Source organism: Tenrec ecaudatus, chromosome 11 (genome assembly GCF_050624435.1).
Source record: "Tenrec ecaudatus isolate mTenEca1 chromosome 11, mTenEca1.hap1, whole genome shotgun sequence".
Lineage (NCBI taxonomy): Eukaryota > Metazoa > Chordata > Mammalia > Afrosoricida > Tenrecidae > Tenrec > Tenrec ecaudatus.
Genome location: NC_134540.1, coordinates 71,375,902 through 71,401,301, shown reverse-complemented (window position 1 = coordinate 71,401,301; position 25,400 = coordinate 71,375,902). Strand labels below are relative to the sequence as shown.

Sequence of the window (25,400 nt, the reverse complement as noted above, 5' to 3'; positions counted from 1 at the left end):
TAAAAATACAATGTATACCAAGATATTACTGTCTTCGCTTTTATTTGGTTAAGTTCTCATCTGTTAGAGCAGGGGTGGACATTTTTTCAGCCAAGTGCCATTTGGATATTTTTAACACCATTCACGGGCCATACAAAATTATTAACATAAAAATTAGCTTGTTGTATTTGGCCAAACATTTAATCAACTCATTCCCACTGTGATGGTGGGAATTGCTTCTCTTTGATCCAGATTCAGATAAAGACTGAGTCTAACTTCATGATGTAAGCCCATGTGATGGTCACTATAATTGATAGACTGAAAAAAGTCAAACATGCCGTCATTGATCGCAATTCATTGATCACAATTCATAGCAGATACCAAATACAGCACCCTTTCTTGTTCTTTCTTGTTGGTCTCTTCTGCCCAAATTGATAGGTTCTGGGTAGAGACTTCTTGTCTCTTACATTTTGAGCATTTGGTTGCTCAATTATTATTTGTGTCCCCCCCCCCCCAGCCTTTATATTGGGAGGTAATGCAGATACATCATTCCACCGTTCAGTCACATCAAACAGCGTTGTACAGTTGCTAGTTACTTGTTTTTAGGTCGCTTTTTCTCTCCTGACAAGAGTGTGCAGAGCAAAGAGAATGTTTGGATCCTCAGTGCAGTTTCAGTTTATCCTCAAAAAGGGGACATTGCTGAGGAACGGAATGGGTGAACTGGGCTTGTGGAGCTGAGCCTTTGACCTTCATAGCTCACTCTTCTGAAGAGTTTATCATGCTGTTTGGAGACAGTCTTGTGTTCTCCAGTTTACTGTGCCCAAAATTCTTTTGGACCACTGATTACGATTCGTTTTCAAGCTCAGACTAGAGATAACCAAAAAGAGCAATTTGCATCAATAAATGCAAATACTAATGCATACCTGAGCAAAAAAAATAGGATTTTATTCATTTAATGCTCATTGTGTTTCTTCTATATTCAGAATTGGTGGAGAATGGCAGGACTTGGATCAGGTAGGTGCTGTGCTTCACAGACCAACACAGGACATGGAGGAAGGAAGTTTCCCAAAATAAAATCGAGGGAAAGGATGCTTGTTAGGCAAGAGAACATTGTAATCTAATTAGCATTTATCACCCTGATGTTTATTTTCCACCTTACTCATGGAAAACCCAGGTATAGGGAAAGAAACACTAAGCTTCTTATCCAAATTTCCAAAAAAGAACATTGAATTGTTGATTGCTGTATTAAACCAAATGAAATACCATTAAAATGAACCTTTTGTAATTGCAGAGGTAGCTTACCACCCACCCACTGCCATTGTGTAGATTCCTATTGGAGGATTTCCAAGACAGTAAATCTCAACAGGAGAGAATAAGTTCATCTTTCTCAGAATTCCTATACATCTCATGGCCTTCCCCTTTTGTCACTTCATTTGGAGGGTACAATCTAGGACTCCTTTTTATTAGTATAAGTTATTCTTTATTTTAATGTAAACAGATTTTATTAATGTTTTCTTTAATTAATATCGATACATTGTTATTTGCCTAACGTCCATAAATGTTCAGATTTCTTTTTTCGTCATGCCCTTTCTGTTCCAGGGTGCCATGTAAGACACCTTGCGTTTAGTCGTCATGTTGCCTTAGCTCTTGGCTGTGATAGTCTCTCAGTGCCCCTTATTTTTGATGACCTTGGTCATTTTGAAAGAGTACTGGTTGGTTGTAGAATATCCCTTAATTTGGATTTGTCTGATGTTCTTTTCATAACTAGACTGAGATTATGTGCTAAGAAGAAGATCAAGCAGATACAGTGTCATTCATATCACAGCATATCGTATCAACCATGGGGTGCAAACATAATGTCAACGTGACTTCATTGTGGCTAAAGTAGTATATGTCGCTTTCTCCACTGTTTCTCCTTTCCATACTGTACTCTGGATGAAAGTCACTGTACCCCACATTTAAGGAGTAGGGAGTTTTGCTCCAGCTCCATGATAGCAGAGTATCTATGTAAATAATTTTGAAATCTTCTGTATGAGGTATTTGTTTCTCCTCCTGCATTTATTCATTAGTTCACTGTTAAATCAGTATGGATTCACGGATATTTATTGTAGACTTTCAGTTATGTAATTCACAATTCTACCTTTTTCTTATTCCCCCCTCAAGTCACTACAGCTTTGATCATTGGGAACTCTCTATTGGCTCTTGTATCCCTTTGACACGCTGTCATCAGTATAGGTTTATATTTGTCTGGTGGGTGGTTTTTGAGCACTTCCTAACTTTCGGTCATGTCAATATCCTCCAGGCTCCTCTTATACAAGTGACTTAAAAGGTTTGTGCGGAACATGGAATTAGAAATTGAATTATATTTTGAAGTCCTAACGTGTATTTCCTGTTCCAGTCTTGGCACGAACCACTTCTCCAGGGAGCCCCAGAGCCTTCCAGTGGAGAGGAGCAGAGTAGCTGCTGGCCGAGGGCTGTAATGGCAACCCTGGCCTAGGTGCCAGTGCTCGTGGGTGCTCTCAACCGACAGAAAGAAAATAAGCAGGAATCCCTAGCTTTTCGAAAGTTTACTCTCCACCACTTAGTTTTATGAAAGATTGCCTTCAGTTTTTGCTAACTGAAAGAAGTCCAAAGAAGATTTTTTAGTTTACAAAAAAAATAATAAAGGGTGGGGTGGGATGGAGACCAAGCTGTCATTTAGCACAGGAGTCCTCAAATTTTGGCCCACGGGCCACATATGGCTTGCCGAGGATATTTATTCAGGCTGCCTGGTGTTTTTGCCCCATTTTGTTTTCTACTTCAGAATAAGATATGTGCAGTGCGCATAGGAATTTGTTCATAGTTTTTTTTTTAAACTATAGTCCGGCCTTCCAATGGGTCTGAGGGACAGTGAACTGGTCCCTTGTTTAAAAAGTTTGAGGACCCCTGATTAGCATTTGTCTTGTAATGGGTGCCCTTAAAGTCTCCTTGAGCAGCAAAGTGTGGTGCCGTCAGGTTCCTTCCTTGGGAATGATACTCAGCATCTGAGCATCAAGCTTTGCACTGGGTCTGTGAACACCATGTTGGTGGTATTTTATGCTTTCCTTGTTATGGAGTATGGTTTGGTAGGTTAATGTTGGGGGGATCCGAGGGGTAAAGAAAATGTGTTTATGTGGAATGCTTTACTTTTGGATAGCAGGAGAAACCTGCATGTGTACTCAGTGAGCCGTGCATATATTCATTTTTAAATGTTGGGCTGCTAACCAAAAGGTTGGCAGTTCGAACTCCCCATCTGCTCTGAAGGAGAAAAATGGGAAATTCTGTTTCTGACAGGATTTACAGCCTCAGAAATCTAGGGAGCTATCCTATAGGAATGCTGGGAGTCAGAATTAACCCTGTGATGGTGAGCTTAAGTTTGGAAGGATCCCTGATGGCTAAACAGTTAAGCATTTGGCTATGAATGAAAAGATTGGCAGTTCAAACCCACCCAGCAGCTTCGCTGGAGAAAGATCTAGGAATCTGCTTGCATAAATATTGCAGCTTATAAACCCGATGGGCCAGTTTCTCTTTGTCACAAAGGGTCACCATGAGTGGAAAACAGCTAACAACATATACATTTCTATAAATATTTCTGTATGTAACAAGTTCTCTATATTAAGGTAGACATGAATGCACACTGCAGCCTCCAATTCTCAATTATTGCTACCACATGGATCATTCATGTTTCCTCCATTGCATTGCATGGAAATTCACCCTCCAGCCATGAAAACATCTGACTTCCACCATCTACTATCGACATAATTGTTCAATTCCAATACATACATATCGGGGCACCAGAATTGTTTAAAGTCAACATTTGTAAGAAACAGTGTTACTAAGTAGACAAAGCTGTACAGTTAGGTTTGTTTTGTTAGGATCTGCATGATATCCTTGGGTCCTCTAAGTGTACTAAAAGGGAAGAAACCACCTCATGAAAAAAATGGGGGGGGGTGCTAACCCTCAAGTGAGTAGGGAATTGATATGCAAGATGAAGGCAAGCAGAAATGTGCAGAAGCACTCAACAGCTTTGCCATTGTGGTGGCCATGGTGCGTTTTCAGTGCCTTTCACGTTGGGCGGGCGGCCCTCATCTTTCCAGCACGCTCTCAGATAATAATCCGGTGAGCCATAGGCTTTTCACTGCCTCGAAGGGGCCATAATGTTTAGTAAAGTTGACAATCCGAGAACATACGATGGATCGATATACTAGTCGTAACAATGGGCTCTTGGTGATCTCTCTTGTTGCGATGTCTAAAGGAGGCAAGTCAAAGTCATGCCTTCCTCTCAGAAATGCGTTGCTTATATTTATTCTCAAGCAGACGTGGTCGTTCTGCTGGCAGCGCCCAGTGGATTCAGCATTCTTCACCAATACCAACAATAGCTTGAAGGCACCACTTCTTTCTCTTTTTCATTCTTTGATTTTCACATGCCATGAATAAGAGTCCGGTTCTGTCTGTCTGCTTCCATAACAATTATAGCCTTGGAAAATCTATGGGGCAGCTCTACTCTGTACGAATGGGTCGCTGTGAATTGCCATCAACTCCCAGGCAGTGAGTAGGTCATAACAAATCAGACACACCCTAGTCATCCAAATGACACCTGTGCTTTGTAGTCAGGGAAAACAGTGGTAGGCTAGGCAGCTAGCTTTGTGTTTTCCAGCCATATAGCAGGAATAGCTAGAGCTGTTTTGAAGATGACTGACTTACACAGCCGAATCCAAGTTGTTTTTACCACTTCATAATTGGGATGGTGGTGTTTTAGTTAAGAAAGCTTTTATAGTTGTTAAAATCCCAAAACATTAGTCTTGCTTTTCTTTTTAACCATCTAGCTAGTGGTACATTTAAAAATACAAAGCTGTATTAAGGAGCTTTCAGGTGGAAGATCCATCCGAACCCAGCTGACTTTCCTGTAAATGACACTGTGCTGTGCTTCCTTTGCAGCGTTCACCCAGTCGGAGAGTCTAATAGAAGTCCTGCGTTTTGGTGATGGAGGGCTGCTGCAGGTAATTGTTGTCTAACGTTGAATTCTTTCTGTGTACAGTACAGAATACTATCTGATTAGTGTGCTTCCTTTAAAAAATGTCACTGAACTGCTAACCACAAGGCTGATAGTTCGAACCCACCCAGCACGGTGGGAGAAAGGCCTAGCAATGTGCTCCCATAAAGGCAACCGCCTCAAAAACCCTGCGGGGAGCAGTTCTGCTCTGTCCCCGGGCTGCTGTGAGGTGAAAGTTGATATCACCTGAGATCTAAACCAAACATACTGCCACCCAGTCATCTCTGACCCAGAGCGACCCAGTGAGTTTCCTCAACTGTAAATCTTCGTGGGAGTAGCACGCCTCGTCTGGGGGTTTCGCATTGCTTACCCAACGTTAGTAGACGCCAGCGCTCCTAGGGCTCCTCGTGACAGCGCCTACCAACCATTTCTAAACGGTCAATTGGAGTCATGAGCAATAATTGAAACCTCCTTAAGCAGTGTGAATGAAAGCGTTGTAAAGAAGCAAATCGTTACTCTGTGACCAGTGTGTGCCTTTGAATCTGGGGAATGGAGCGAGAGGTATTTGGGGCTTTCAGAATGTCAGTGAAAAGCTCAGATAGGGAGGCTGTGGAATCTATCCAAATAGGGAACCAGTGTTGAATTCTGGGTGTTAGACCTTAAAATACTGTGACACTCAGTTCCTGCCAGACATTTCCAAATGCCCTTGGAGAGGAAGGGGGTTACTTCTAATTGAGAACCATTGGTTTACAGGGGTAAAATTTCATGATAAATTTAGTAATCAGTATTTTAGCACAGATCTCACATAGCTATTTTTGCGGGGGCTGTCCATTAGATTGGGAGAGTAGTCCATTTTTCTTTCATGTAACCTATTTGAGGATAGTCGAGATGCTTTCTGAGAGAACTGTGCCTGGGTTGATCTGGAATCTGGAGCGTGTCTGGTAGGTTAGGCTAAAACGAGCATCCTTAAGGAGCATGGCATTTGAATTATAAGTGGAAAAGAGGCTATGATTGTCTACTGTAGATAGGGAAAGTAAAAAGACCACTTACACTAAGGCAAAAATTGCCAACTTAGACTTGGTGTTGAAGATTGCGATACACACACAGATATATGTGTATATATATTTGTGAGAAGGTGCAGACAGGAGTTTCATCGGGGCACTTCTAACTGCCCTTAGACCCTGTGTCTGGGCAAGCATTAATAAAATTCAGACGTCCCTGCCAGTGTGATGGAGAAATGTGAAATTTCTTGTTAGGGATTGCTTCACTATCTAGTGAGACCGATAATGTTTTTTTCATATGACTACTGGCCATTTATGGTTTGTTCTTACACTTTGCATATATTTTAATCACAATATTCTTTTCATCTTTCTTATTCCTTACCTTTTTTCTGTTGATTTATTAAAGCTTTACATAACTTTTTATAGTAAGACAATTAATATTATAACGTGCTGGCTCTTTTTAGCTATTTTAAGTTTTGTTTTTTAAACTATTGTATATTAGGTGAAGGTTTACAGAACAGATCCTTTATTTTATTACAAGTTTTATTGATATGTAATTCACATATCATACAATTCAGTGATTTAAATATATTAGAATTGTGAATGTATCACCACAACCAATTGTAGGACATTTTCTTCATTCTTGTATCCATTATTACCAGCTCCCCATTTCCTTTTAGCCTCCTCTTTCTAAGAAACTATTAGTCTAGTTGCTGTCTCTGGAGGTTACCTAAGTTTCTTATAAAAATGATTCCAAAATAACCCAGCAAAATAAAACACAGAAAAACCTCAATCCAAAAGATATCAGAAAGAAATAAAAATTACAAGTTAAAAATGGGTCAAGATAGAATTTTAAAAATTGGGCAAAAGGGAAAACAAATGATAAGATGTTATATTTTAACCTGAAGTAATCTACTTTGCATTGCAATGTCAGGGGACAAGACTATTCACATCCTTAATCAACAAATGACTTCGTCTATGTAGGGACTCTATACATGGGTTTTCGGCTTTCACTGTCATCCATAGACTTCTGCAAACCAGGTACTCAGAAGTTAAGCTCTAATACAGCCCCTTCTGATCTTGCATTTTTAAAAAATTTATAATTCATTTCATTGAAGCCTCTTACAGCTTTTATAACAATCCATACATCAATTATATCAAGCACATTTGTACATATGTTGCCATCATCAATTTCTAAATATTTTCTTTCTTTTTAAGCCTTTGGTATCAGCTACTCTCTTTTCCCCCTTTCACCCTCATGAACTCCCTCATAAATTATAAATTATTATTATTTTCATATCTTATACCACCTGCTTTCGCCTTTCATCTGCGTTACTGTTCATCCCTGGGGTGGGTGGGGGCGGGGGTTAGTTATATGTCATTGTAGTTGGTTCCCCATTTCTCCCCCTTCTCTCCCCGCTGCCCACTTTCCCCCTACCCTCATGGTATCGCCACTCACACTGCTGTTCCTGAGGGGTTTGTCTGCCCTGGATTCCATGTGTCGAGAGCCCTTATCTGTACCAGTGTACATGCTCCAGTCTAGTCGGATTTGTAAGGCAGAACTGGGGTCATGATAGTAGGGGGAGGAAGCATTACAAAACCAGAGGAATGTCGTGTATTCCATCAGTGCTTCGCTGCACCCTGGCTGTCTTGTTCTTCCTTGGCACCCTTCTGTGGTGGAATGTCCAATTATCTACAGATGGGCTTGGGGTCTCCACTCCTACCCCCATTGTTTGTATCGATATATTTGTTAGTTTGGGGTCTTCTGATGCTTGATACCTTATCCCATCGACACCTCATGATCACACAGGCTGGTGTGCTTCCCTGCTAGATGGCCGCTGTTTGGCTTTAAGCCTTTAAACCCCAGATGCTATGTCTTTTAATAGCCAGGCACCATCAGCTTTCTTCACCACATTTGCTTATGTACCCGTTTTGTCTTCAGCGATTATGTCGGGAAGGTAAGCATCTGATCTTGCATTATATTGTTAATAATCCTTTAATCTCACTGGCTAGTATGCTCCCTCTGTGTGGACTTAGCTGACACCTCACTTAAATAACTGCTTGTTTGAAGACAAGCCTTGTAGGCCTTCAATTCTTTGTGGGTAGCACCATTTGGTTTCTTTCTTCACCGTACTTTGCTGTTGCACTGATAACTTCAGTGACCACCTCATAAAGACAGATTTTAAGCAGGACCACACATAAGAACTAATTGTTCTTAGATTTTGGCTTATAACTTTGTGTGAGCTTAAACATCCATTTGTATAGTTTATACATATCCCTGGTCTACTTCAGAGACAACATTATTAGCTTCTTAAGAAATAATATAAATAATCTCCATGGGGTATTTGGAAATTGTAAAAGTAGTATCATTACTCCAGCCCAGGGGTTGGCAAAGTAGCTCTTAGCATCTGCCATTTGTTTAAAATTTTAAAAGTTTATTCAGATATTGGTGATTTCGTGTTTGTAAGAATATACTTATTGCTCTCTGCTAGTTTTAAATTGTTGTAAGGGACAGATTGGCTTCTCTGTCACAAACGTTTGCCATCCCCTGTTTTAGCCAAGAAATTATATGTGGATAAGAAAGCTTTTGGGAGAGGATCTGATGCAAAGGGCTTAAGTGGAAAGCAAATGTTTTGAAAATGATTAGGGCAAAGAATGTACAGATGTGCTTTATACAATTGATGTATGTATATGTATGGATTATGATAAGAGTTGTATGAGCCCCTAATAAAATGTTGTTGTTTTTTTTAAAATAGCTTTTGGGATATAAAATACATGAGTTGTTAACTTGAACATATTAAAAACTTAAGTGACCAAACACTGTTTAAGAAAACAGTGAGGGTTGGACACAAGGCACAAATTATACTAACACTTGTCCACTGAGGCAAAACTATACCAGCAGGAGTAAGACAGTGTTATAAAAAGAAAAGAGTATAAAAATAGCACAAGCCAGTCAGGGTACAGTATAGCACCGATGAAACATACAACTTTCCTCTAGTTCTTTAATGCTTCCTGCCCCCCACTATCATGATCCCAATTCTACCTTACAAATCTGGCTAGACCAGAGCATGTACACTGGTACAGATAAGAGCTGGAAACACACGGAATCCAGGACAGATAAACCCCTCAGGATCTATAATGAGAGTAGCTGTACCAGGAGGGGAAGGGGAAGGTAGGGGAGAAAGGGGGAACCAATCACAATGATCTACATATAACCCCCTCCCTGTGGGATGGACAACAGAAAAGTGGGTGAAGGAAGACATCGAACAGTGTAAGACATGGAATAATAATAATAATTTATAAATTACCAAGGGTTTTTGAGGGAGGGAGGAAGAATGGGGGAGGGAGGGGATAATGAACTGATACCAAGGGCTCAAGTAGAAAGAAAATGTTTTGAGAATGATGAGGGCGACAAATGTACAAATGCGCTGGACACAATGGATGTATGTATGGATTGTGATAGCAATTGTACGAGCCCCCAATAAAATGATTTTTAAAACATAGCAAATATATGGTTGTCTTAAGTTGTCAAATATTAAACACACAGTTGTAAGATAATTGACTTCCAAATCCACGAACTTGGGATAGCAGACATCTGCTTTATCTCACACTAGGGCACTTCAGCCTTAAGTCCAAAGGAGTATTTGAGTTCCTTTAATTTGCTACAGGTGTGTTTAAAGTAAAGTCGTGTTCATCTAATGAGGTTTAAATTGGATCCTTCTGGTGTAGACGATGCAGACTGGTATGCATCTCTAAAAGATGGCATCCAGCTTGCCTGTAGCAGGGCCTGGCCTGTGTCACCAGAGGCAGAGGGACACTTGGTCAGGAGTGCAGAGTTAGGAACACAGTAGCAGGCATATTCTCCCACTGAGGCGCTGTGTAAGTGATGGTAAGCATTTTTCCGAATGGCAGGTTGCCAGGAGTGGAAATCACCTTCTCAGAGACAGACTCACCTCCAAGCCCTTCCTCTGGTCTTGAATTTCTATTGAAAGTCACTGAACATTATTGTAGAAGTGACTGTTTATTTTTGGCTGACCCCGGGACAGTGCCTTATGACAGGGCCTATTTGGTCCTTTCCCTCTCCCCAGTGAATGAAAACGGACCCCAACCTGAGGTGAGGCCTCCCCTGAAGTGCTTTTTCTTAACTAATGAGTGATAGACACAGCTCCTTGGTTTTACATTCAACAATCCGCACACACTTTGTTGCATTTTTTCTGTTTCATTGCTTATCCCATTTCTTCCTTAGAGTTCCTGTTCCATTCCTCCTTCTCTCTAACTCTCTGAACTTTGTCTTTAAGTAAATGCTGCTCTTTTTTTCTCTTCAAGTTTGCCAGGGTAGTGCGTTATGTCTTACTGACCAGATTGACACATTTAAAAACCCATGAAACCACCACCAAAGTCACGATAATGAACTTATCTCTCATCCCCAAAAGTTTGTTCTGACTCTTATTAGCTGAAAGAGTTTACTTTAGGAGATGTAATAGTTATGCTGTTACGTTTCAGACTATGCTTTCTCCGGAATTAATTTGTGTGTCTGATATGAAGCAGAGATTCATTTTCATCTTTCTTAGTTTAGTTGTTCTAGCATCATTTATGGAAAAGATTCTTGTTTTTCTATTGAATTGTCTTTGTATAGATATATAGATAAAATCAAGTGATTGGGATTGTGTGACAGTTTTCCCACCGTCTCTTACTCCATTGATCTATTTGTCTGCCTGTTTGCCAGCATCCCACTGATTTGATTACTGTAGTCTCATTTTCTTGTGAATTTTAGAATTTGTCAATTTCTATTGAAAAGCATGATGGAATTTTGTCAGGGACTGCCTTGACTATATATATTAGTTTGGGAAGAATAGACAACAATATTGAGATTCTTGATCCATGATCAGTTTATCTGTCCACTTATTAGATCTTTAATTTATCCCAGCAATTTTTTGTGGTCTTCAGTATACAGGTCTTACACATCTGTTGTCAGATTTATCCCTAAGTGTATCGCACTTCTGATTCTACTGTAAATGATACTCATTTCAACTTGGGGCAATTCATTGTTTATTATATAGAAATTCAAATAAATTTCATATATCAATCTGATATCCCCCCACCTTGCTGCCTTAGACTGGGTTCTTAAAAGGGGAAAACTAATGAAATGTATATGTGTTTTCACACAGAAAGACATACACCTGCACACACACAGGGCATGGGGTGGGGAGGTGGTCACAGTATTTCAAGGAAAGGAAGTGGCTCCCACAGTTGTGGAGACAAGCAAGTCTCAAATCTGTGGGTCAGGCATTAGGCTGGAGGCTTCTCTTGACTCACGTTGCAGGGTCTGATGAACCCAAAATAAGCAAGATCATTTGGCACACTGCCAGCTTATATCCCAAGAACTGGAGGTCAGAGGATGACAAATTGAATGCAGAATCACGAAAGTATGACACACACACCTTTCCTGATTTTAAGTCTATTCCCCTGTTCTGTTCGCATAACTGCCTCTTGATCCATATACAAGTTCCTCAAAAGCACAACAAGGTTCTAGAATTCCCATTCTTCTCAAGGTTGTCCACAATTTATTATGGTCCACACAAATGACTTTGCTTAGTCAATAAAACATAAATAAACATCTTTCTGGTATTGACGACTTTGAACCAAGATCCAACTGACATCAGCAGTGATAGCCCTTATTCTTCATCGTCTTCTGAATCTGGCCTGAACTTCTGGCAGCTCTCTGTCAATGTACGACTACACTCGTTGTTGAATGATAGTAAGCAAGATTTTATTTGTGTCAATGTCAGTGATATTATTCTGTAGTTTGAGCATTCCATTGGGTCACCTTTCTTTGGAATGGGCACAAATACGGATCTCTTTCAGTCAGTTGGCCAAGTAGCTTCATTTTAGTTTCTTCAAACAATTGGTTGATAAGTTTTCTTTGATAGGTTTCCCCATTTTCTTTTTGAATAACTTTGTATTGTGAATCAGTTTAAGATTTACTGAGCAGATCATCAGTTTTATCTTCATCCTCTCATCAAACAATGTGTTTTGCTGCTCTAGTTCCATAATTTTTGCCCATCTCCCTCTTGTTGTGTTAGACAGGGTTCTCTAGAGAAACAAAACCAGAACACTAATAATTGTGTATATATTTATATAGATAGATAACATAAGAAATAAACAATTAATCTATAAGGCACTACAAATGGCTCAGTACAACTCACTCCCGTGAGACAGCTAATGTACTGGCATTCCTTGAAGTCTTGAGGGCCGGGGGTAGTCCTCCGTGGAGCAATTCAGGCAGTCTGGCTACAGGCAGCAAACAGCAAGCAGGTCACCCAGATGACAGGGTCCAACAGTCCCCAGCTCAAGAGATGTACCTTCCAGCAGTGTGGTAAAGCAGGTCTTGAAGGAACCGCAAGTGACAGCGACACAGTCCGCGGGTAGGCGTCCCACAGATAGTGTAGCTTGCAATGGAGGCACAGAACAAGCAAGGCAGCCACGCACTTGTCCAGTGATCAAAGAGCAAAAGAGAAAGAGGCGAGGCTCGCCGAGCCATTTATCTCTCTGCCCTTCAACTAATTGCTCTTGTGTTCATTGGCCATTTGGCACAACAAACCTACCTCTCACACTAGTCTTTCCCTTCACCAAGGTTGTTCTATTTCTTACAACTCGTTTAGTCTATAGATCCTTCCTTCCATTGAGTTTCCTTCATTTCACTTGCCTTTCAGAATTATCCACAGTCTTGATTTTTTTGGGACAGCCTTTAAAATTTAGCAGAAATGTCACTTTGTAAGTACCATATATACTCAAGTATAAGCCAACCCAAATATCAGCTAAGGCACCTAATTTTACCACAAAAACTGCATTTAAAAAGTGCTGAAAAACTTGGCTTATACATGAGTATATACAGCATTTTATTCTCTTCGACCAGACAGCATCTACGCATTACTTGAAAACTAGACTTTATTATTTTACAATGTGATTTTTCATTAAAAGTCAAACTAGTGTTTTATTAATTAAAAATAAGTTGGACGTTGAATAAAGAAGACAGAAGAAGAATCAATGCATCTGAATTACAATGCTGGCAAAGAATATTGAAAGTCCCATGGTCTGCCGAGCAATCAGGCCAGGACGGTGAGACGTGTTTCACGCCCTTGGACATGCCGTCAGGAGAGACTGCTTCCTGAAGAAAGACACCCTGCTTGGTAGCAGGGCAGCGACAAAGAGGAAGGCCTTCAAGAAGATAGAGTGACATAGTTGTTAGATCGATGGGTGCAAACATAAGACCAATTTTTAAGGACGACACAGGACCAGGCAGCGTTTCGTTCTGTTGCACATAGAGTGGCTACGAGTCAGAACCAACTCAATGGCATTTACCACTTCATAAACTTAGTAAACTTCGTTTATTTGTTCATTAGCATGTTTTCAGTGAAACAGTTGATTTGTGGTTGGGGGAGGTTGCAAAACAATTTACAGACTTTACCATCGCCACTTAGTGATTATGTGGCCTTGGATGCGTGCTTAATTTCTTAGTTTTACAATTCCTTCAAGACGGAGTGACTTGGATTTCCTCCGCTGGCTGTTTGAACTCACTTGGAGGTGCTGTGGAAGAGGCGCCTGGAAAACCCTTTGGAGCTCTGCTCTACACTGACACCCACGGGTCAGGAGTCAGAATTTACTCAAGGCAACGAAAAACGTTAACTATTCACTTTGTATAATTTGTTATTTGGTTTCACTGGAGCAGTGAGATATCCCGGGGGGAAAATGATTAAACATGAAACTTAAAGCATGTCATAAAGAGAAAAGCAAAGATCCGGCTACGTCACTAGTTGAAACAACTACATTTCTCAGAGACGAGAAAGAAAAAGTACTTATTTTACAGTACTAGACATGCTCCAATATCATAGTCTAGTCTATTTTTCTGCATTATGAAAACACTATGGATTTCAAGCAGATACCTTCGAGTAGAAATCAAGTAGATTTCAAGTGGCACAGTAAAAGCACTTGCCTGCTTGCCGAACAAGCAGCAGTTCAAACAGGAACAGCTCCGCAGAAGGGAGAAGGACTTGGCAGTCTGCCTCCAGAGTGATTACAGCCTTGGAGATGGGAAGGGGCAGGTGTGCTCCATCCCACCACGTCTCTGTGAGTTGGAACCGATATGCGTGCAGTGGGTTTATATGATGTCTGCCAGTGCAGGAATATGTGTGATATGAGGGGACTCCAAAAGACTGTAAGAAAACCTTAAGCCATGCTTGGCTGCTGCTACCAACAACTGCTTTGAGTAGGAGCATGCTAGAACAGCAGTTCTCAACCTGTGGGTTGCAACCCCCTCACAGGGGTCGCCCAGTTCATCACAGTAGTAAAATTACAGATATGAGGTAGCAACAAAAATGATTTTATGGTGGGGGGGGGCGGTCACCACAACATGAGTAACTGTATTAAAGGGTCACAGCATTAGGATGGTTGAGAATCACTGCTCTAGAAGGCCTGGATAGAGTGTGAGAGAAATAGAGTGCTCAAAATGCAACCAAAGTGTATTGATCACCCAGAAGTTGAACTGGTTATCGAGGCATCCTGGTAAAGAAGAAAAGCAAGATCTCTTACTTACTAGTACACCACACACTGTTAGGGATGTTGACTTGTGTCCCCACAACGTGTTGTAAATCCTGACCCCTCTACCTACCTATGGCCATAATTCCTTTTGAGTATGTATTTTCTTGGCTTAGTGCTTTATAAATCGAGTAATTACAAATTGAACATTTACATATCTAACAATTGATAGAACCCAGCTGGTCTGGAGAGAGATGAGCATGCCTTCTCCCATACAGGTGCAGTTTCAGAAACCCATAGAGGAAGTTCTGCTCTGCCCTGTAGGATCACCAATGAGTCCAAATGAACTCAGAGGCAACGGGTGTGGTTTGAGTTTTTGTAGTGTTTCTATTATGGCAGCACTGGATAGCTAAGCTGGGAGTAAGTATGTAAATAAGATGACTGTAGATTGTGTTGTGCTACTAAAGATGTAAAGTAAGCAGGAACTAATGGGTGGGGTGTGAGGACCAACTTGGATATTTCCATTGAGTCATAAAGAATGACAGAACCAGCTAAGGAAGGGGACCCATATTCCAGGCTGAGTTAGTAACACTGGCACCCCATGGGAAAGGAGTGTGCCTGGGGTGCCAGAGAGCCGAGGGGGACAAGGCTGATGTTGTAGACCCCTTGACCTTATGACAAGCAGTATGATAAGTAGTTGACATTTCATTCCAGAAGTAATGGAAGATAAATCAGGAAAGCAGGAGCCCTGGTGGAACGACAGCCAAGAGCTTGGCTGCTAATCCCAAGGTGGCGATCAGAATCCACCCAGAGGCTCTGTGGGGAAAAGGCTCTCAGAACTCCAGTCTGCCACCGCCATCGGTTGGCTTCCCACTCACACTGACACTCCTAGGGTTGGCGAGGCTGTGAGTCTCTACGAGAGCAGACAGCCTCCACTCTCTCCTGTGGAGTGAGGGTGGGTTCCACTGCTGACCCTGAGGCTAGCAGTCCCACGCTCATCAACAGTGCCTCAGGACTCCTCCCGTCTGCTGTGCTGGGTCACTTCTGATTCATGCGACTACAAACAGGCTAGAACGCCCTGTGAGTTTTCCCAAGTTGTCACCTTTACGGAAGCAAACTGCCACATCTTCAATCCTGAAGCAGCTGGCGAGTTAGAATTGCTGACTCTGGTTAGTAACCCAGTTCTTACCCCCTTTGCCACCCAGGCTCCTCCTATAAAGGGCATTTCTCAACAGTCGGAGGAGCAGTGTGAAGGGATACGTGTGTCTGAAAGGTTCCCTCCGACTCAAGAGCATGCAGGAACAACTGGTGTCGTGCAAGAGGTCCTTGGTCTCTGTGGAGCATGACGGACTTGGACTCCTGCAGTGGGGGTGTGTCAGGGGACCAGCCCCTAACAAATCATCACAGGCCCGGCAGGCACAGATTATAGTCAAGTCAGAACAAAAGAGAATAAAACGAAGGAGTCAGGCACATTTCATGGTAGCATGCTCACCTCAGTCCCGCTAGGTGGTCCACGCGAGGATGTGAAAGGTGGGAATGGCAGGGGCGAGAGAGAACGATTTATTTCTAACCAAGGCTCATATATCTTTTGGGGGCTTGCAAGCCCCCTGATTACAGGTAAAGACACACATCACAGGAAGGGGTTGTGCTATCGGTGATACAGCAATGAGGGTGAAATCTAAGAGTATACACGCAATAGGAAGGGGAGGGATTGGAGGTACACATGTGACAAGATGGACAGATTCTAGATTCAGGATGGCAGGCTAACTTTGGATGTCACTGAGCAGGTTTGACCCCTTCTCTGGCTTTCCATGGAAACAATTACTATCCTTAACAGTAAACTGTGAACCCCACCTACATAGTCTAATGGCTGAATGCCTTCAGGGAGAATATCTCTAAGCATCTGACCTCCCACCATGGCGACTTAGAGGCAAACAGCCTCTTAGGTTTGGCATATCTTTGGGGGAGATAAAGCTGGGAAAAGCCTTTTTATATCCCACATATGTGTGTGCATGAAGCTTTGAGTTTCAATATTTCTGTCAGTAAGTGGGATTCGGTAACTGAATTAATTCATCGAAAATTTTCATATCTAGACTGACTAATGTATATCTTGTTCCTTAAAGATGATACAGTCTCCTACCCAGTTTTTGTTTTGTTTTTTAAATTCCTGGTGTGATGATTCCAACATCTGTCACATTGTGTTCTTTCCTACCTTTTATTGTCATGCTCTGAGTTTTGTCTTTTTTAAAGGACAATTTGTGTTGGGTAGTAAGAACTAAGGTAAATGGGCCTCTGATGTGTGGGTGAGTTTTATTAGCAGTTGGGCTTTGTTTAACTATGACTGTAGCTGTACATAACATAGTGGCGACAGTTCAAAACCACTAGCAACTACTCCAAGAGAGAAAGATGAGGCTTTCTGCTCCTGCACAGAGTTACAGTCTCAGAAACTAACAAGGCATTTCTACCTTTGTCCTATAGAATCTCTGTTGAATTGGAGCCAACTCGATGGCATTGAGTGTTGGTTGTATAGCTGCTCATCAGACTCTAGGACCATTGTTTTGTCTCTCCTGGTGATCCTAGACTTCCCTAAATCCTCCTCAGCCTGTGCCTTGCAGCTCTTTCAGCTGAGCCTATGGTTCATAGATTGACACCTGTCAGGTTAATGGTCAGCTATTGGGAGCAGAAGTGTTCCTATGATAATCTTCTGTTTAAATCTTACTCTTGTAGTGAGCTTGTGTTTGGGCCTGTGACTGTCAAACAGTGTTTTTCTGCCTTAGGTGAAATAGGAAGGCTAACGTGAGAGTGATTCCCTTCTCCAGCTGAGATTAAAGCCCTGATGTCTGTTTTTCCTGGTCAACAGTCCTTTGTTACTACTTTGTAGCCATGTGTTCCAGAGGCAAAGGTGCAATAAGTGATAGTATCATTCCGCAAGTTTAGTTCATGAACAGATCTTTGTTCATGCTGCACCAAGTTTAATTTTAGTAAGAATTTGTCATGCCTTATATTTGTCTTTTGTATCATTCATTTATAACATTTAAATAAAAGTATTTTATTACGAGAAATTTCAAGCCCACAGAAAATTGTAAGAATGTACCTCAACTGTCTTTCTATCCTCCACCTATACTGTCCACTGGGGGAGCCGTGAGGGAGTGGCGGCTCAGCGCTGGGCTGCTGACGGCAAGGCCAGCCCTTCCCAAACCAGCAGCCGCTCTGTGGGAGGAAGACACGGCTTTCTACTCCTGTCAAGAGTGAGTCTCGGAGACCCACAGGGCCAGTTCTATGCAGTCCTGTTGGGTTCCTGCGAATCAGAATGAACTCAATGGAGTTTGGATACTCTTCCATCAACATTGTACTATATTTGCTTTATTATATGAAGAGGCTTCAAAAGTTCGTGGAAAATGGAATTAAAAGATAATGTAATTCCCCCCACAAACTTTTGAAGCCTCCTTGTGTCTGTATAATTTCACTTAATTTCTGTAGTTGCATATTAGCATTTGTACTTATTTATTCTGTCATGTTGCTATTTTCTCTATTGCTTTTCCTTTATTCCCCTAGAACTCAGAACTAGAATTCTCTGGATAACCTTGACTTTCACTATGCTGTTACTATCCTCGGTTTTGTGGGGGTGGTTTGGGACCTGTACTATTTGTAACTTAATTTCCATTATCTTTTGATACCGTTTTCCTTGAGTCCTTTGAAGCTCCCTTGCACAATGTTGTAGCACATAATTTGATAATGATATGCTTCTCAGTGCTCACTCACAGATGGTAAGTGCTAATTGTATACTGTTCAAAACACTGCCATACGAGGGGGCACCCAAAAATCCACAACAACCTGCAATGTTTTCCAAAGCTATGTATTTAATTTTTTTTTTTTTACAAAACAACCATAGCACCTTCAAAGTACTCTCCATTACACTTAATACATTTGTCAAATCTGCTATTCCATTCTTGGAAGCAATTTTCAAACTCATCTTCATCTGTTTGGATGCCTGACAACACCTTCCTTGCTTTTTTCTTCACTTCTTTTACATCATTCAGTTGCTATCCTTTCATTTGCAGAAACAAAAAAAGTCAAATGGAGTAAGGTCAGGTGAGTAAGGTGAGTGGGTCAATAGAGGTATGTTGTATTTTGCCAAAAACTGGTGCAGTTAGATGGCTGCATGAGAAGATGCATTGTCGTGGAAGCAGAACGAGTCCCCTGTCTTCCACAAATCAGGACTTTTTTTGTCACACACTGTTAAGCAATCTTTTTAGAACCTTCTCTAAATAGAAAGCTTGATTAACAGGCTGACCTGGTGGAACAAACTCCAAACCCCAATGTTCTGAGTCATCATTTTCATCCATTTGGGAAGTTGATGGACATCCAGAATGAGGTTTGTCATCAATTGACATTTCACCTTTTTTGAAACAAGAAAACCACTTGAGTTCTTCCCATAGCTCTGCCCTTGTAAGCTTTGTACAACATCACAACAGTTTCTGCAGTATATTTCTAGAGCTGAAAACAAAATTTCACGGGCACCTGCTGTCCTCTTCAATTGGTCATTGCAAAACACAAGGTTCCAGCGAAACTGTTCACAAAAAATTCACCGTGACCAGCAAGAACCTTCCCAGGCCACCCCACTGGTTGCACCAACTCAGAGCAAGTTGCTCGATGCTTACTTAGCAGGAAGAACATGTACTGTGAGAGCGCCACATGCAGAGTTTATTTTTGGGGGGTACCCCCTCATATAGTAGGCAAGAATCACCCCCGGCACCCCCTCCCAAATAAATAATCAACTTGAACCAATTCATGATGCATATAACCAGTTGTCATTGGGATGAACCCCTGTCATAAAGTAAGGCATTGAACACCATCTCCTGCACCACCACCACTAACCCTCTCCCTGCATTCTTGTTTCTTTTATAAATTTTTAAACTTAAATGTTGCTTCTTCAGACAAGCATTCTCATCAAGACATATTTAAGTATGTCACCTATTTGTTCTCTGTCATAGCACCTTCTTAGTCCTTCATTTAATGTGTAAGTGCAAGTGCATTTTAAAATGACTGGCTCCGCACACTGTACATGTTGTAAGAGGGGATTGTGTGAAAGACCTGTATTACCTGTCTACTTGTCTAGTGTTATTCTAACAGGCTTACCAGGAGTCGCTTGCATAAACAGAAATTTATGTTCTCCCAGTGTAGGAGGCTAGAAGTCCAAATTCAGGGTGCTGACTCTTGGACAAAGAAGGTCCTTATCTCCTTTAAACTTCGGTTCCCCAATTTCTTGGTGATCTTCAGATGGTGTGGCATCAGTCTTTTCTCATCTGTGTTTGAATCCTTCTGGACTAATCTTATATATATATAATGTTATATATCCAAATAACTATATAATGCTATATATCCAAAACAATTGCTTAAGACATATACTCTACAATGACCGTGTTACAAAGAAAAACTCTATTAAAAATGGACTTATGTCCATAGGTGTATTATTGTTGTTTGCCATCGAGTTGATTTCTATACATAGTGACCCTGTAAAACCCAACCCCCTGCCACAGTGTGGACTCAGACTCACAGCGACCCTAAAGGACTGCTCCTTTGGGCACCAAGACTGTGATCTTCGTGGGAGCAGACTGCCTCATTTTTTTTCTCTTTGAGTGGCTGGTGGGTTTGACTCACCAACCTTGCATTTAGCACCCAATGCTTAACTCACATATCCAGGTCTCCTCTAATGACCCTCTATCCACTGCCATTCAGTCAATCCCAACTTATAGGGATCCTGTATAGTATTTCTGAAGCTGTAAATCTTTATGGGAGTAGATAACCTCGTCTTTTTCATGAGGAGCAGCTGGTGGGTTAGAACCACTGATCTTGAGGTTAGCAATCCAATACTGACCTGACAGTGCTACCAGAGGTCCTTTAGTGGCCCTGTAGGAATTTGGAGGAGCCATAGTTCAATCCAGAGAAGCCTCACAAAGTTACTGTCAAAATTGGTAACTCTCATAGAATTTATAGATTTGGCAAATTTAAAAACCAGTCACTGTACTTTGTAGATACTAGTGTTTAAAATTTGGCCTCAATTTTTCTCTCATTGAATTACATCCTATGGCTTGTTATTTCACATGGTGTGTCATCAAGTTTAACTTGGAATCCAAGTAGGTATAAGATCAAAGTTGGGGGAAAAAAAGATCAAAGTTGAATCCAGAATAAAACATTTTTAGATATCCTCTATTTGTTGTATAAAGATCTTATTTCCATTTTTCACCCTTTTCCTCTTCCTTTTACAGACTGAGACAACCCTTGGACTCGGTTCTTATCAGCAGAAAAGGTAAGAACATATTTAGTAAACCATTGTCCTCCTTTGAGTTTCTTTTGTGAATTCTTACAATGTCACCCTCTTTCAAAAAGTAGTAACAAATGATGTCAAGTTGTATCATGTGTTTAATGAATCTGAATTGGTTACTCTCCATGGTGTAGAGTCCTCACACATAAGGGTACCGTGAGTTGGGATCCATTCAGTGACACCTAACAACAACCGTCATCATATTGGGGTGTGTTGTTGTAGGATACCGCTGAATTTACTTAAGATCCCCTTGCTTTGTCTGAGGATGAACTTTGGGAATCTCTAATGCCTTCTTCTGTAACTATGGGAATAGAAAGTCTTATCTTTCTCCGACTCAGTGTCAGGTGGTTTTGAACTGTTCACCTTGCAGTTAGAAGCCCAATGCATACCCACTATGCCACCTGGGCCCTGGTATTTCTTACCAGTGGTCTGCATTCGGGCACCTAGAGGAAGAACTAGAACAGTTGCAGTTGTGTTCAGACTCAATGAGACCCATTAAATGCTCTATAATAGGGACAATGTTTTACACTCAGATATTTTTTTAAAGTCTTATTTTACTCAACACTCAATCCCACATTTGTCTTTAAAATCATTTTATTGGGGCTCATACAACTCTTATCACAATCCATACATACATCAATTGTGTCAAGTACATTTATATATTAGTTGCCCTCATCATTCTCAAAATATTTGCTCTCCACTTAAGCCCTTGGTATCAGCTCCTCATATTCCCCCTCCCTCCCTGTTTCCCCCTCCCTCATGAACCCTTGATAATTTATAAATTGTTATTATTTTGTCATGTCTTACACTGACCTACATCTCCCTTCACCCACTTTTCTGTTGTCTGTCACCCAGAGAGGAGGTTATATGTAGATCCTTATAATCAGTTCCCCCCTTTTTTTACCCCACCTTCCCTCAACCCTCTGGTATCGCCATCTCACAACTGGTTCTAAAGGGATCATCTGTCCTGGATTCCCTGTGTTTCCAGTTCCTATCCGAACCAGCGTACATACTCTGGTCTAGCCGGATTTGTAAGGTTGAATTGGGATCATTATAGTGTGGGGAGGAAGCATTTAAGAATTAGAGGAAAGTTGTATGTTTTATTGTTGCTACACTGCATGCTGACTAGCTTGTCTCCTCCCCGCGATCCTTCTGTAAGGGAGTATCCGGTTACCTACAGATGGGCTTTGGGTCTCCATTCTGCACTCCCCCTCATTTACAATGATATATATGATTTTTTGTTCTTTGATGCGTGATACCTCATCCCTTTGACACCTCGTGGTAACACAGGTTGGTGTTCTTCTTCCATGTGGGCTTTGTTGCTTCTGAGCTAGATGGCCACTTGTTTACCTGCAAGCCTTTAAGACCCCAGAAACTGTATCTTTTGAAAGCCGGACACCATCAGCTTTCAATGAGACCCATTAAATGCTCTATAATAACAAGGACAATGTTTTACACTCAGATATTTTTTTAAGTCTTATTTTATTCAACACTCAATCCCACATTTGTCTTTAAAATAATTTTATTGGGGCTCATACAACTCTTATCCCTTCAGAACCAGTAGTGAGGTGGCGATACTGGAGGGTTGAGGGAAGTTGGGGTAAAAAGGGGGAACTGATTATAAGGATCTACATATAACCTCCTCTCTGGGTGACAGACAACAGAAAAGTGGGGGAAGGGAGATATATTAAACCTATAAATATATGCATGTAAATCTATTTCCCCATCCTACATAAATATATTTACATATGGACATGCCTGTATTTAGACCTCTATAAATGCCCTTTGCCTCCTAGTTCTTTCCTCTATTTCGTTTTAGTTTCCTCTTGTCCCACTATCATGCTCAGCCTTCATTTGGGTTTCAGTAATTTCTCTCGGTTACATTGCCCTTACTGAATCAGGCCTCTCACACCCTTCTTGCCACTAATTTTGGATCACTTGTTGTTCCCTTGTCCCTGGGTTGGTCAACACCACCTCCTTTCGCCTGCTTCCCCCTCTCCCATGTCCCATTGTTTTCTCCTCCAGACTGTTCATCCAGTCAATCTTAACTAGATAGACCTGCAGAGCAATCCCACATTTTTGATGGTTAAGTGTTTCTCATAACTCTCAGAGAACTCAACTCATGGCTATGAAATGAAGTCAGTTTCGATTCATAGTGACCCTATAGGACAGAGCAGAACTGCTCAGGAGTTTCCGAGACTGTGACTCTTCATAGTGGAGAAAGTCTCAACTTTCTCCCTAAGAAAGGCTGGTGATTTTGAATTACCAACCTTGCAGTTAGCACAAGGCATAATAAAAGAAAGATACTGACCTGATTCCACCTTCACAAGTATTAAAACTTACTTAGAGATATCTGGGAATTAGATAAGTACTCCCACTCCAACTTTTTATGTTCCACCCTAGGTTTACCAATTGCTTCCCTAGGTAACCATCAGTTAGAAAATGTAAATTAGGGTTTTAGTTTAGAGGAGTCCCGGTGATACAAGGCTTATGCATTCAGGACCTAACTGGCAGGTTGGTGGATCAAACCCAAGAGCAACCCCATGGGAGAAAAGAGCTGGTGATCTGCATCTGTAAGATCAGAGCCCGGGAAGCCCTTCAGGTACTTCTCCTGTGGGCGCACCATGAGTCTGAAGGACTGCTTCTCCTGTGGGCGCACTATTTGTTTTGTTTTGGGCGTAGAGTATTGGGACTGAGTTTAGCTTAGAAAGTTGTGTACTTGCAACTTCTCTTTGACAGGAAATACTGACCAAGGAACCCTGGGTATGCTATTAGGCAAGCCATTGGACTACAAGGTTGTGATTCAAACCTACCAGCTGCTCCTTGAGAAAATGATGAGGCTCTCTGTTCCTATAAAGGTTTACAGCCTCAAAAAGCCTTTATGGGGGTTACTGTTCCAGCATCCAAAACCAGTTTAACTGACTGCCTTTCCTCACAAGTGGAATACTGAAAGTGGTGCCAGTGGGGTTACCAGATAAGGAATCCAGTTCACAGATTTAAGAATTCAACTTGTTTTATAGTCTGTTTTTAAGAGTAAATTTTATTTTGTCTTTTCCATATTCTTAAAACAGTAGCAAATCAAAATTTAAAAAAACTATAGTGGTAAATATATATACTGAATATACTCGTGTATACGCCAAGTTTTTCAGCACATTTTAAATGTAGTTTTTGTGATAAAATTAGGTGTCTCCGCTGATAATCGGGTCAGTTTATACTCTAGTATATACGGTAATATAAACTTTCCTCTATTAACCATTAAAAAACTTTGTGTGAATTGGGTGACAGTTTACAGAACACATCATCACTTTTACCTTCAGTAATTCATACATATTTTGTTTCATTTTGTTCACTGCAATTCTCTCAATGAAAATCTCATTCACAGCCATCCTCTCAATGAAGTATCACTTACGCACTTCCTGCTTGTTTCCTGTTTCCATTCTTTTTTCCTTCCTAACACTGCTGAACTTTGTCCTTGGGTAAATACTGTTATTTGGTCTCAAATAGTTGATTATTCTAAGGTACTGTTGTTCCCCTCATATGTCTGCGTATTGTTCCAGGCATGGAGCAAACTAAGGGCCACAACCCTGGGGGTCATACCCGTCCCTGATGTATGAGTATGCCTGGTCTCATTAGTGATTTTGAGTTTTGTTCCACCTTTTCCTCCAGCTCTATCCAGGTGCCTCCAATGTGATCCCTTTTAGAGCACTTAGTCTTAGCCAGGCACCATCCAGTTTTTCTGGTCTCAGGGTTGTGGAGGCTGAGGTTCTCATAGTCCAGTAGCCCATTGGACTCATTGTTTCCATGCAACTTTGATTTCTTTTCTTCTTTTTAAAAATCTTTTTATTGGAGTCTCATACAACTCATCGCAATCCATACATACATCAATTGTATAAAGCACATTTGTACATTCCTTACCCTCATCATTCTCCAAACATTTGCTCTCCATGGAAGCCCCTGGTTTCAGCTTCTCATTTCCCCCTCCCTTCCGCTAACCCCTCCCTCATGAACCTTTGATAATTTATAAATTATTGTTTTGTTATATCTTACACGGTCCGACGTCTCCCTTCATCCACTGTTCTGTTGTCCATCCCCCAGGGAGGAGGTTATATGTAGATCTCTGTAATTGGTTCCCCCTTTCTACCGCACCCTCCTTCCACCCTCCCAGTATCACCAATCTCATCACTGGTCCGGAAGGGAACGTGTGTCCTGGATTTCCTGTGTTTCCAGTTCCTATCTGTATCAGTGTACATCCTCTAGTCTACCCGGATTTGTAAGGTAGATTTGGGATCATGGTAGTGAGGGTGGAGTGGGGGGAGCAATTTAGGAACTAGAGGTTCATCTCCCTGCAACCCTTCCGTAAGGGGATGTCCAGTTTCCTACAGATGGGCAATGGGTCCCCACTCCACACTCCCCCTCATTCACAATGATATGATTTTTTGTTCTGTTGATGCCTGATACCTCATCCCTTCAACACCTCGTGGTCACATAGGCTGGTGTGCTTCTTCCATATGGGCTTTGTTGCTTCTGAGCTAGATGGTTGCTAGTTTAT

The 25,400-nt window shown here is 41.3% G+C and overlaps 1 protein-coding gene across 1 annotated transcript in view; it reads left to right on the top strand.

The window, feature by feature from the left end:
- TMEM131 (transmembrane protein 131) overlaps positions 1–25,400 on the top strand; it is a 190,163-nt gene that overhangs the window by 53,737 nt on the left and 111,026 nt on the right. The window contains exons 2-3 of the mRNA XM_075563195.1: positions 4,936–4,997; positions 20,796–20,836. Coding sequence (XP_075419310.1) covers positions 4,936–4,997; positions 20,796–20,836 — 103 coding nt within the window. The remainder of the gene's footprint in view (positions 1–4,935; positions 4,998–20,795; positions 20,837–25,400) is intronic.